The following is a 13,610-nucleotide window of genomic DNA, read 5'->3' on the forward strand; positions in this document are numbered from 1 at the left end:
CGGCAGAGCCAATCATCGTGACGAGTTGTAATCCGTCAGCGACCCGGATATATCCTCACATTACATCATTAAGGCATGGGTAAACGTGTTAGTGTAAAATGCAATGCCATATCTAAGACGGTGTGAGGGAGTGGCGTGGTGGAGAGTGGGGGGGAGCACCCAGGAGCAATTCAGATTTTGCTCTCCACTGACGTTAACCAGGGCCGGGAATCGAACTTGGGTGGCCAGCTTCGTCGCTCAGTGTACTAACTGCTGCACCACCACCTCTTGTTATCAAGTTCAGTAATGGCAAATCATTTGTTTGTTTCTTGGTCAGTGGCGGTGAAATCTCTCTCCAAGCTGGACTGACTGGGAGGGGGGGGGGGGGTGTCTGGAAAATCAACATTTATGTAATAACTAGCGGGAAGTACCCGACGTTGCCCGGGTCTTAAAAATATTTCAAAACTACTCTTAAAAATGTAATAGCAGTGCGTACTGACTGTAGTGGTACCTGCTATGATTACAGCAGTGCATACTGACTGTGGTGGTACCTGCTATGATTACAGCAGTGCATACCGACTGTGGTGGTACCTGCTACATCTAGTGACTGTATAGTAGTAATACCAGGACGCATCGGGGTGGGGGAGACATCACACAGTGAAGAATTTACCTGAGCATTTAGTGTATTTTTATAGCATTTTTAACGCGAAAGAAAATGTCCCCCTCACTCCCAGCGAAGGCGTGCGACTTGGCATGTGCCGTTCCCCCTACCAAAGGCGCGTGAGTTGGTATGGTCGTGCACGCATCATAAATACATAAATAATAGCGGAGCGCACAATAATGGCACTAAATCGTTAATTAAACTAATTTGAAGTTGACACGTTAAAAGGAATAGCGCTTGTTGATCGCGGGGCTTACGGCGTGGTGCCTGGCTATTTTTTTTTCACGTAAACCCCACCGTTGGAGAGCCAAGCGCACGACCACACAGAAATCCACACACAAACCCACAATTTTTGACTTTTATATATATATAGAATAGATAGATAGATATAGATAGATAGAAGAGAAGAAGAAGATATAGATAGATATATAGATTGATCGCAACTGTGTGCATTCGCGTGGGTATGGGTGGTCATTCAAGCGCACATAGTTGTTTTTGTCGTTGTTGTTGTAAATTCGTATCCATAATTATATAGCGTTTTATTCAAAAGAGCTTTGTATCAGTTATACAATTGAATGTAAGATGATAGCGGTCAAGGAAAACAGTGGGGTTCTTCAAAGTGGTGGTGTAGTTATGGTGACAGTTGGGATAACAGGTAGGAGAGGTTAAGCAGGGGTTGGGGTAGTGATAGGGGTAGTGATTGGAGTTGGGGTAGTGATAGGGGTAGTGATTGGGGTAGTGATAGGGGTAGTGATAGGGGTAGTGATTGGAGTTTGGGTAGTGATAGGGGTAGTGATTGGAGTTGGGGTAGTGATAGGGGTAGTGATTGGAGTTGGGGTAGTGATAGGGGTAGTGATTGGGGTTGGGGTAGTGATAGGGGTAGTGATTGGAGTTGGGGTAGTGATAGGGGTAGTGATTGGAGTTGGGGTAGTGACAGGGGTAGTGATTGGAGTTGGGGTAGTGATAGGGGTAGTGATTCGAGTTGGGGTAGTGATAGGGGTAGTGATTGGAGTTGGGGTAGTGATAGGGTAGTGATTGGAGTTGGGGTAGTGATAGGGGTAGTGATTGGAGTTGGGGTAGTGACAGGGGTAGTGATTGGAGTTGGGGTAGTGATAGGGGTAGTGATTGGAGTTGGGGTAGTGATAGGGGTAGTGATTGGAGTTGGGGTAGTGATAGGGGTAGTGATTGGAGTTGGGGTAGTGATAGGGGTACTGATTGGAGTTGGCATAGGCCTGGTCGTAGCTGGGGGGGGGGGGGGGCGGGATCAGGGAGTAACAGTCGCATGGGCAAGGGAGAAGAGGTGGTTTTTAAGGGAGGAACGGACGCAGGTGAGTGAAGAGGGTTGCTCTGTGCACTGCAGTGGGGAGTTTGTTGCAGTGAAGGGGAGCAAGAAGGGATAGGAACGAGAGAGAGAGAGAGTGACTGGGCGCAGGGTGAGGGAGGCTCATAGAGGGACAGTAGAGATTGGGAGCATGGATAGGACAGAGTAATATTTCAGAGAAGCAAGATAAACTACTTCATCTTCTTGGTTCTTTCGGTAAAGTCACGTAGAAGGGAAGTAATAAAATAATAAAAATAAAACATAATAAAATAAAATATATTATTTTATTTTATAATGTTTTATTTTTATTATAAATATATTATTTTATTTTATGTTTTATTTTTATTATTTTATTACTTCCCTTCTACGTGACTTTACCGAAAGAACCAAGAAGATGAATCCCTGCAGTCACGAAAGCTTTAAATCGAAAAATAAACTATTTCGTTGAGCTATAATTCGTGGCCCGGGTCACTTCTGAAGAAAAGCTCTACCACTTCGTGGGCCTTACCTGGTCAAATAGAAATCGTTTATAGATGTATTCACTGACCCCCCTCCCGCCTGCCTGCCTCCGCAATTCATGACGTATCTTCCCTATCGCTCCCCAGCGTTTCACTCCTCTCACCCTGTCCCATGTGTCATCTCCCTCCTTGTATCACGTTCTTCGCCAGTCTCATCGCTCGTTGTTTTCAGTGTTTTAAGACCTTGTTGTATTTTTTTATGCTCTACGAAATAAAATGATTGCGTTACGTATGTGCATAGGGATGCAATAAATGACATTTCCCATTTTTCCATTGGTCAGTTTTGTACATAATCATAATAATTCATGTGGGCAAGGCACAATGCAATAATTTACAGTCTACGTACTGGAGGTCATTTGTAAAACTTTGCACGTGTAATGTCAACTGGAATTTTCCTTTCACATGTCAGTTTTGTAGATTGGTGCATTGCGGGTCACATTACCCGAACGCCATGGCATTTTTGTGACCGTTGCCTTTTTTAGGATTTTTGGGGCGTACAGCATGGACGTGATTGGAAGCACAGCGTTCAGCATGGATGTGGATTCTCAGAACAACCCCAAGGATCCATTTGTCGTTAATGGCAAAAGCATTTTGAAGATCAACTTTTTGAATCCACTGGTTATTTTAATTTGTAAGTTTAGGAATTTGTGAGTGACAAATCCAGGCATATCGGTTTATCATTCACTGAACAGTTGTGGGTAGCTAAATACAAGTTGGGAATTTAATTCATTTTGTTTATTAAAACCCATTCATCCCATTAGCAGTCAAAACAGATGTCTTCGTGGAATAGGGTTCCCATATTAAGCCACTCCCAAGGTTGTCTCATCCCCTTCATTTCACCAGAGTTGTAAAGTTACTACCACGTGTGCAAGTCAACAGAAGACATTCTGGACATTAGCAAAATAATATTTGCATTGTCTTACATTTGTAATGAAAGGTGACCAGCAGCAGCAGAGGACAGCATGTCCTCGCGAAAAACGAGTTAAAAACACCTTAATCGAAAATGCTTTCACATAAATAATGTCATGATAAAGTTCGGCGAGATAGGACGTACACACGTTAAGATCGCGGGACAAATAACCGAGGGTACGTCGCCACGTTACTGTATCACTCCGTGTAATGTATCACACCGCTCAGCTGTGCAGCGCATCAAAGTAGTGTGTGTCTTTGACCGCTCAGGAACTGCGTTTTAAAGGAGCGCGCGTTTCGTGCTGCGCGAATATTTACCATCGAACAAGAACGGTCACTTGGCTGCATCGCACGCTTTCGGATGCGCTTCTGCGGCCGTCTGGAACGCTCTTCCATCCGTTATTGGGAAGCCACTGGAGCTTATGCAATTATAAATCTAGATTGAAACCTCATTTCATTTTGGTTGGCTACGTATGGTGCGAAAATAAGTTCAACATACGGTGCATACATAATGGAATAACCACGTTCTAATTCTAGATTTGAAGCGTTTAACAGTACTGCTTTTTTGTATTTGGATTCTCAACCAACACCGGTTTAGGTCGAGGTACACCGATTGTTCTCTTGCACATGACGACGTTGGCCAATTTCTCTTAGCCCCGCCCATCACCCCCACGTTCCATTTCCTGGTTCCCACATTCAGATAAGCCCCTCCCCCCTTAACTTGTATTTAAGGGCTGGTCTTTTGGAAATTTTCCTCACTTGATGCAGTAAATTTAGCTGTGACGGTCCCACCTGATGACGGAGACTTGTGTTGCCTCCGAAACGTCGTGATTTATTATTTTATTTATATTATTACTTCCATTAATTTTATTTTTTACCTACGTGACTTTACCGAAAAAGCCTAAGAGTATGAACCACGTTCTAGCAACAAAAAAAAAACGCGTTGTGTGAACACACGTTGAACGAGGACGTGCCATACAATGTAAATTTTTTCTCTTCCAGTTCTCTTCCCATTTTTGAGCCGACCGCTGGAATCAATGGGTGTGTCTTTGTTTCCAAAAAAAGCATCAAATTTTTTCACACGAATCGTTCAGCAGATGAAAAAGCAACGTCAGAAGGGGCTCCATGACATGGTGAGTCCATTTTTATGTTGACGTTATTATTTGAAGTCAATTTGCTTGAATATTAACATTCAATTTTCACTGCAGCGATTTCTTATTCTGCGAAGTGTAATCACTGAAGGCACCATGCTTGAATCGTGAGCTTGTGAAAAGTAACAAATGTAATTTTTTTTTTCTAGGGAAGAGTAGACTTTCTTCAATTGATGGTGGATGTTCAGCTTTCAGAAAATGCATCAAATGGAAAGTTGTCGAGTTCAGAAAAGTGTATGTATTTTACAACACAGCTTATGTCACACCTTTATCAATGTACCATAATTGTTATTTGTGCACATGGAATGCATATGCCGTACAATATTATATCTGTGAGAATCGTGTCGTTTGTTTTACAAAATATCTTCACGTTGTTGCTCACTTAAGTTTTTGGAGCATATCTAATTTCCTGGCAAAATATGTGTGAAAATTAAACACAGTCATTATCCATAATAAACACATTCCTGCGGAGGGAGCTGGTAGGAACGTTGGGTTGCTCGGTCAATGGCCAGGGTCAACGGCGGCGTGGTGTATTCCGCAAATATGGCCGACTGTGAGGGTGGGCACAAGCCGGCGTGAGTAGGTTAAACGTTGAGTTTTATAAGGACACCACGGGGTGACCAGCCCCTCCCCACCCAGCTCCACCCCTCCCACCCCCCACCCAGCCCCACCCTCCCCACCCAGCCCCTCCCCACCCTCCCCTCCCCACCCAGCCCCTCTCCACCCTCACCACCCAGCCCCTCCCCACCCTCCCCTCTCCACCCAGCCCCACTCCTCCCATTTTTGGATGCACAACGGACGGACGGACACAATAATCCCATGTGGGCTGGTGTAACCAGGAGGTTCCTACCAGTAAGATTTTTTTTAGGTTAGATCGCGTAAATATAAATGTGTCGTTAGACCCGCCACCACCCGGCACATCTGACTGAGAATTATTACAACACCACCGTTTCCAATATCAAACCGTACATTGTGTATGCAATAAAACACTCAAAGAAATAAACGAGAACATAGTTCGACTCAGTGAGATGAAAATAAATTGCATACCCTTTAAATAGCGGTAACTCCTCAACCCAAAGCAGACCGTTGATGGTAATTAGGAGTCAACCATCACATTTTAGGGTTCAGTAATTCAGATAAAATTTCTCAGCAACGTTACAACTCTCGAACCACTCCCAAGTTAAAGATAACTCCACTACAAGTCCCCGCTTAATGCGGAGGTTGCGTTCCTGAAAATTGCCGCGTAAAATAAATTCGTGTGAAATAGTAATTTTCTCGCATCTCCACCGCTGCCCTCACCTACGCTCCCTCAGACCCGCTCACCCGTCTGCCCCGGGCGGGGGGTTCAGCCAACACCCGCCCGGCGACGGCGTGAGGGCTGAGGTCCCGTTGGCGGTTGGAGCGGCAGCGGCGAGATGTCTTCTCTCTTGATTCCCGGCAACAACTCTCCCCGCTCATCACACACTTCCGCTTATATCCCCCTCCCCATCGCGAGTCCTCACGTGCTTCTACTTAAGCTGCCGCCAGCCCACCGCCAGTTGTCCCATTAATCTCTTATCATCACCCCCCATCTCCCGTCTCCGAGGCGCCAACCTCCGGTCACAGCGTAGCACCTGTTCGACCTCGGTTGCACCCGCTTCTCCCCTTAATTACTGGCGGTTTGTCTGTGCAAACCTCACGTTGCAACACGCACACCTGTTTGCACTCCGTTTCACCCGCTTAACCGTGCGCACCGCGTATTTCTCTCCTCTACACGTAGATAGAAATAATAATAAAAATAAAATGAATACAAATATCACGAAGTTTCGATGGCAACACAAGCGGTCATCATCAGGAAAAGGGGTTAGCCTCTAAAGGCACACTGTTTATAAAGGTTTGGAGATGGGTGTAGCCCAAGTGTATCAACAGCACCAACAATGCCATTGCAGCAGCACCAACATTTCCAATGCAGCAGCAATGCCAATGCAGCAGCAATGCCAATGCAGCAGCAATGTCAATGCAGCAGCAATGCCAATGCAGCAAAGGCCGTCAGGAAATCACTGCATCCCGCTCCACACTGCTGACAGTGAAGGTTGATTGACAAGAAAACACAAGTCAAGTTATGATCCAAAGTGGTTGATGACATCTTTCCAATGATTGCTGAGTCTATACGGCAGAAGTATTGGTCCTTCCGTGTTTCAAATCTGCCTTATACTCACGAACACAGTCCGAGACATGTCACTTAGTTTCCCCATCAACATGCATTTTGACAGTACAGTATTTGGCTGCGATACGTTTCCACGTGAAAAGCCACTTCGTTGAGCTATCATTTGTGTCCAGGTCACTTCTGAAAAGGAGCTTTACAGGTTCAGTGGGCCTTATTTGGTAGAATACTAATGTTAGTTGATTGCCCATCCCTAGTTACCCTAAGAAGGTGGTGGTGGGCCTTCTTCGTCCGCTGAATTTCTTGCGATGATGTTCAACTTGTGGTCTTCTGTATTCATTTCACAGATCTAACTGACAGGGAACTGGAGTCTCAGGCCGTGCTGTTCCTTCTGGCTGGCTTTGACACCACAAGCACAACCAGAACAAGATATATTTAAAATTGTATCTTCCTTGTTGTCTGTTTAATTGCACAGATCTGACCGACAAGGAACTGGAGGCGCAGGCGATTTTGTTCCTCCTGGCTGGTTATGACACCTCGAGCACAGCCATCACCTTCGTGGCCTATTCTCTTGCTTGTAACCCTGACGTCCAGACTAAAGTCCAGCAAGAGATCGATACAATACTGCCAGATGGGGTAAGACTTGCATTTCACGCCTAAATACTGTTTGGCACATTTATTGTAACAGTTTCACACTGCACAGAGGAATGTTTAACCAAACGAGTACTTTTAAAAAGCTGATGAATATGCACGAACGTAATCTCCACATGCTGCTTCAGAGTGATTTGAACCTGGCGTCTTAAGTTAAATTCCCAGGCATGGCTAACATCAGTGGCTTCCCCCTTCATCAACCCAGACTGACCAGCGTGGTGAAGTATGGTCAAACAACCCCCATGACCTACACGACATGCATATGCCTTAATCCAGCAGTGCATGACAGCACTGCAAATATCATGACTCTGGAATGTGTTGAAAAATAAACTCCGTTTTTAAATAATTTATTTTCGTCTGACCATTCCATCTGCGTGTAGAAATCCCCAGATTACGAGACTCTGAAGCACATGGAGTATCTGGACATGGTCGTGAGTGAGAGTCTGCGGATGTACCCACCATCATTTCGTACGGACCGCGTCTGTAAAAAGACGACGGTTGTGAATGACCTGGTCATTCCCAAGGGTATGGTGATTAACGCGGCAATATGGGTGCTCCACTACGACCCGCAGTACTGGGACAAACCTCACGAGTTCCGGCCGGAACGGTGAGTGAATCTCACGATTTTTTTTGTATTATTCTCGTCGTGGTATAAGCACGTAAGCCCGGTACAACGCGATGAAGGTTTTGGGGTAGTGGCAATGGCGGAGCGAGGATTTTGAGGTAGGGGGGGCAACCCCTCCAGCAATTAAAAATGATAGAGGAGTTGTAAGTAAGTAAGGACTTGTCCCTTGCTTTTTATTCGACGCTTGTGCGGTGATGGCGCAGCCATCGATCGAGGGACGAATTCGAACCGTGTGTGATCGGCATCGCGCTCGCTGAAGGTGAATGCCTTCAGGGAAGTCGTGGACTGTATATGCAACTGCGCACAATTCTGAGTCACTTATAACCGCTTTGCCGTTACTTATTGCCAATTATGGACTCAGACTATTGTCCTATCATCTCATAGAGTCCCTGGCACGTAATAATATGCTACACAGTGGCAATGGGGGTCTCAAAATGCCTATTTATTACTAATAAACCCCAATGATCCGATCAAAATTAGGGATTTCTATCGGATCATTGGGGCGGGGGGGGGGGGACTTTCGGTGCTTCAGAATCGTACGTAGGTGGGGGGTGGAAGGCCCCAACCTGTGGGGGTCTTCCGTCGGGGGGGGGGGGGGGTGGGGGCTTATACAGGGGTGCTTCAAAAACACTTCCTGAGAATTTGCAACAACGCCACGAGAAATGGGCCGCCTCCTGGGCTCTGGAGACCACCTGGAGACGATTCCAGGCCACGCGTTGACAATTGTGGTGGAGACTCTGACTTTTTGAAGCTGTTAACATTACATTGGTTATCATGTTACAGTGTATTATCCGTTCTTTTTCCATTAAAAACGATAGTCTCATATAATTGTTAAAATGCTTTTGAAGCACACTGTATATATATGGGGGGGTGAGTGGGGGGAAGAGGTAAATCAACATTCTAAGGGGAGACCAGGTGGTGGGTGGAGGGGGGGGAATCTCACGATTTTTGCATCTTTGAAATGATTTGTGTTTTGATTATATTAATCGTCATTAGTTTCCACTTTCCTCTATCTTGTGCCAATATGCTCATGTAGTGCCACATCTTTCTGGCACAAATCGCTTACGATGTCGTCGACAAGCCATTCTCTAGTAATAGGTTTTTACCCTTTCAACTGGTACAAAAACTGACACCTTTATACAAGGGATCATGTTTGCAATAACCACAACACAAGCAGTCAAAATGCAAACAAAGAGTTGTTTCTTTTTGTACCAGTTGAAACGGTAAACACCTGTAGGACTTGTACTCCGGTTGTCTTTCTCGTTCCGTTTATTCACACTTTAGAGTTCACACCTTGTCCTCATCACTGCTCCGTGTCTCCCCGTTCGCTCCGTTACTCTATCCGCCATCAACGACACTCTATGTTTCTCTGTTCGCTCTCCTGCTCTCCCAAGGTCCGTTACTCCGCTGCTACCCTCTTCTGTATTCCTCCGATGCACTGCTACCGCACTCTGCGTTCTATCTCTCTCCACTGCTACCGTACTCTGTCCTATCTTTCTACGTTCTCTCTATCCACTGCTACCATACTCTGTCCTATCTCTATCCACTGTTACCGTACTCTATCCTATCTTTATCCACTGATACCGTACTCTATCCTATCTCTATCCACTGCTACCCTTATCGTATCTTCTCTACTCACTGCTGCTCCGTCTCTCTCCCTGGCACCAACCACTCCAGCTCCCATCCCAATCAAGACTCCCGTCTCTCCGTTACGCTATCCTCTTATCCCCACACCAATCAGTCCCAATCAATTATCTCCCCCCCCCCCCGCTTCGTCACTCGCCCCCAGGCCCCCAGCCTCACGTGATCTTGTTATTCCCGCCAGAGCGGCGCCGGTCATTAACTACTCACCCTCCTAACCAATCACCGGCCTGCATCCTCGGTTACCCTTAACACCTGTCGCCCATCTTAACGACGTCTCCCTCACGCCCGACAACAACAACCCCGTCCTCAGATACCCCCCACTGTACACCGCTCGCTTGCATAGCAACAGAACAACAGAACGCGTGGCGCGTCATATTTCAAGTCCTACACACCTATTACTATATTTTGCCACTGGTAAAGGAGGTCTCATAGTGAAGCCATTCTCTGTTAGGTCTTCCTCTCTGTCCGGTTGCTTCTATTTTTTCCAAACAACACTCTTGTGATTTTCCTGTTGTTGCCCATCCTACACACGTGTCCAAATAGTGCCAGTTTCCTTCTCACATATAACAATCAGTGGAAAAAATACGTTTTGCACTCCTCGTAATGCGTCATTTCGTGAGCGTGACACGCCGAATTCGTTTTCGATTCGTGCACATATGCGCATGCGTTTATTTGTACGTATTTGATATTGTAGAGCTGGAGAGCCTATTATAGAGTGGCAAGAAATGTACGTAAGTGGTAGCAGAGGAAGTAAATTGGGAAAATGGTGATTTTTTTTTCACCTGATGACGATTGCTCTCGTTGCGATTGAAACGTCGTGATATTTTTGTTATTTTTAAAAATATTTATGTGGCTTTACCGAAAGACCCAAAGAATATGGTGAAAACAGCTAATCAATTTAAAATGGGGTGAAAGCAATAGTCCGGGCAAATAGAGGAGTGACAGAAGACGTTAAAGAGCTTTTTTGAATTTAGATATTTACGGAAGCAAGGTCTGATTGGGATTGTGTCTAAGGGGTCCACTAATCACGTTGATGCCTGCCATTGCTACAAAACAGTCATTGGCGACCTTGGCTGTTGAGCCTTACGGGTTATGCTAAACGGTAGAAAGAAGTGTAACATTTATTTATTTTAGTGCAGTTTTGTCACAAAAAAATATTTTTTTGGGAGTGGATTTCGTGATTTAAAAAAATAGTGTATCAATATTTTCCAGTAATAACGACGAGCAAAGAGAGCAGCAGGTTTGCAGAGTGTACGGCAACTCTTGCCACACAGAACTTGTCAGACTGGCGATCGTGGCTATCGGGAATAACTGGTCTGTGTAACCCCCATGCTGTTCATGGATTCTGCGTGCGCACCACTGTGACTTGTGCAGATTCACCAAGGAGGCCAAGGAGGCGCGTGACCCCTACTGCTACCTGCCCTTCGGCCACGGCCCCAGGAACTGCATCGCCATGCGCTTTGCCCTGATGTCCGTGAAGATGGCTGTCTGTCGCATCCTGCAGCGCTACTCCTTCCACGCGTGCAGCGAGACCGCGGTGCGCGATAACACCACCTCCTCCTCCGCTCTTTACTCTTGCACGAAGAAATGTCTTCGTGGCGTTCACGTTGATTCTGCTATTGCACCAGCGTATGGAATGACTGCCGTTTAAAAACTAAAAACTAAATTCTGCGTTTTGTATTTCAGATTCCACCGCAATTCCAGAACAACCCCTTTTTACAGATTAAAACGCCACTGAAAGTGAATGTTGTGGAGCGAAAGAATGCCGAGTGAAAACCAATCAATGTAAAAACTTTAGGAAGAAACACGGAGGAATGATGACTGGAGTGCTAATTAGGAGCACCACCTAGACAAATTGTTCTTTAAGTACATTTAACAGACATGATCCATTTGTCAATTAATTTTCGCACGTACATATTTGATTAAATATGATCGATATTTTACTTATTCACATCCATGTGTTTCTTACAGCAGTGCATGCACTGGCGGAGCCAGTGGGGGAAGGGTGGGGTAGCACGTGCCCCCCCCCCCCCCAATGATCCGATCGAAATCTCTAATTTTGATCGGATCATTGGGGTTTATTAGTAATACATCGGCATTTTGCGACCCCCACTGCCACTGTGTAGCATATTATTACGTGCCAGGGACTCTGTGAGATGATAGGACAATAGTCTGAGTCCATAATTGGCAATAAGTAACGGCAAAGCGGTTATAAGTGACTCAGAATTGTGCGCAGTTGCGTATACAGTCCACGACTTCCCTGAAGGCATCAACACCTTCAGCGAGCGCGATGCCGATCACACAACGCGGTTCGAATTCGACCCTCGATCGATGGCTGCGCCATCGCCGCACACGCGTCGAATAACAAGCAAGGGACAAGTCCTTATTACTCACAACTTCGATCATTTTTCATTGCTGGAGGGGTTGCCCCCCCTACCTGAAAATCCTGGCTCCGTCATTGAGTGCATGTAGACGATGTTATCTGCCGTTATGGTTTAGTAGTTGATAAACAAAAATATGTAATAATACACTGCTTTTAAAGCGCACGTATTCCTATGATGTACGATTATTGGGTGGCGGTTCTGAAAAATTGTGTAAATTCAATATTTTTATTAGTGGGGACCAATAACCCCTGTTCATGTTCCACCAAATGTTCATCAAGGTAGTGCTAGATTTACAGATGCCACAGAGTTTATGGGCTCAGTAAATCACGATTGATTTGAACCTTTGGCATCTATGACTCAGCGCTAACTGCTATATAACACATATGCCATTCCGCCATAACGTCTTTCATTTATCGACAAATTATTACAGCTGGGCGAGTAAACAAACCATATAGCATGGGAGGTTAAATGGGTTTGCAAATAACGACGACTGACGGGATCGATCTTTGGCCGCACAGCGTTTTCCGCAATATGAGACCTGGGAATTAAGGGCCAGAGCCAGCGTTCGGCAATCAGAGCTGTATCGGAGGCGGCAGAAGGCAGCAGTCAGTGGCTCTGGATGAAGAGGAAAGACCCCAGCTGGGCCCCGAAGTGAGAGGGCCAGGAGGTATGCGGTCAACAATGCTTGACTCAGGGAGGAGGACGCCCCTGCCATGCATAGTCCCATGGGATGTTGGCTATCAACAACAAGCCAACTCCTACGACTAATTGGGCATGGGACGCAAGCGTAGGATTGATCACCCTGTCGCTGGCCGCCTTTGGGGAGGGTGTATAGTGTGAAAGGCCGAAACACCCTAGGAACCAAAGGTACACTACTGACGATGCGCTCTCCAAATTTCACCAGGCTCACTGTTCATGAACTCTTGGAAGTGCTTGCACAAAGGATAGTAACATCTCATCCTGTGTTCTTGGAATCAGACGCAGACTGAGTCTTGTATTGTCGAATCTTCTGGTCAGGTGTTTTTTTTTCTTCGGTCAGGAGCCTTCCGCTTTTGGGTTTCCTCCGTGTGCTTGTACTGTAATCACAAATTGCCTTAAAAAATTGGGATATCGTTTATACTTCTAGATTTTAAGCTTTCGTGACTGCAAGCATTCATACTCTTAGTTCTTTCGGTAAAGTCACGTAGGTAAAAAAATGAAATTAAAATTAATAAAAATAAAACAATAAAATCACGACGTTTCGGAGGCAACACAAGTCTCCGTCATCAGGTGGGACCGTCACAGCCAGATTTGCTGCACCTTGATGCAGCAAATCTGATGACGGAGACTTGTGTTACCTCCGAAACGTCGTGATTTTATTGTTTTATTTTTATTAATTTTAATTTAATTTTTTACCTACGTGACTTTACCAAAAGAACTAAGAGTATGAATCGTTTATACTGTTGATATGATTATGCATGTTTTTTTGCCAATTCGATTCTCTGCTAATAGTACAGTACTTCGTATGAACTAAAATCCTGTTTAATGTTTTTGCGAATTGATTTAATAAAAAAGATAAAAGCATATTTTTTTTATTTGAAGTTCAACAAATGTCGTGTCTATTTGTTTGCGTTTCTCTCTTGTG

The 13,610-nt window shown here is 45.2% G+C and overlaps 1 protein-coding gene across 1 annotated transcript in view; it reads left to right on the forward strand.

The window, feature by feature from the left end:
- The window catches only part of LOC144726352 (cytochrome P450 3A8-like), a 30,127-nt gene extending 16,578 nt beyond the window's left edge, over nucleotides 1–13,549 (forward strand). Inside the window, exons 8-14 of the mRNA XM_078604982.1 lie at nucleotides 2,962–3,110; nucleotides 4,391–4,521; nucleotides 4,689–4,773; nucleotides 7,158–7,318; nucleotides 7,714–7,940; nucleotides 10,977–11,139; nucleotides 11,289–13,549. Coding sequence (XP_078461108.1) covers nucleotides 2,962–3,110; nucleotides 4,391–4,521; nucleotides 4,689–4,773; nucleotides 7,158–7,318; nucleotides 7,714–7,940; nucleotides 10,977–11,139; nucleotides 11,289–11,375 — 1,003 coding nt within the window. The 3' untranslated portion in view covers nucleotides 11,376–13,549. The remainder of the gene's footprint in view (nucleotides 1–2,961; nucleotides 3,111–4,390; nucleotides 4,522–4,688; nucleotides 4,774–7,157; nucleotides 7,319–7,713; nucleotides 7,941–10,976; nucleotides 11,140–11,288) is intronic.
- The last annotated feature ends 61 nt before the right edge of the window (nucleotides 13,550–13,610 follow it).

The sequence above is a fragment of the Lampetra planeri genome, chromosome 23, assembly GCF_965212315.1.
Source record: "Lampetra planeri chromosome 23, kcLamPlan1.2.h2, whole genome shotgun sequence".
In the NCBI taxonomy this organism is placed as follows: domain Eukaryota; kingdom Metazoa; phylum Chordata; class Hyperoartia; order Petromyzontiformes; family Petromyzontidae; genus Lampetra; species Lampetra planeri.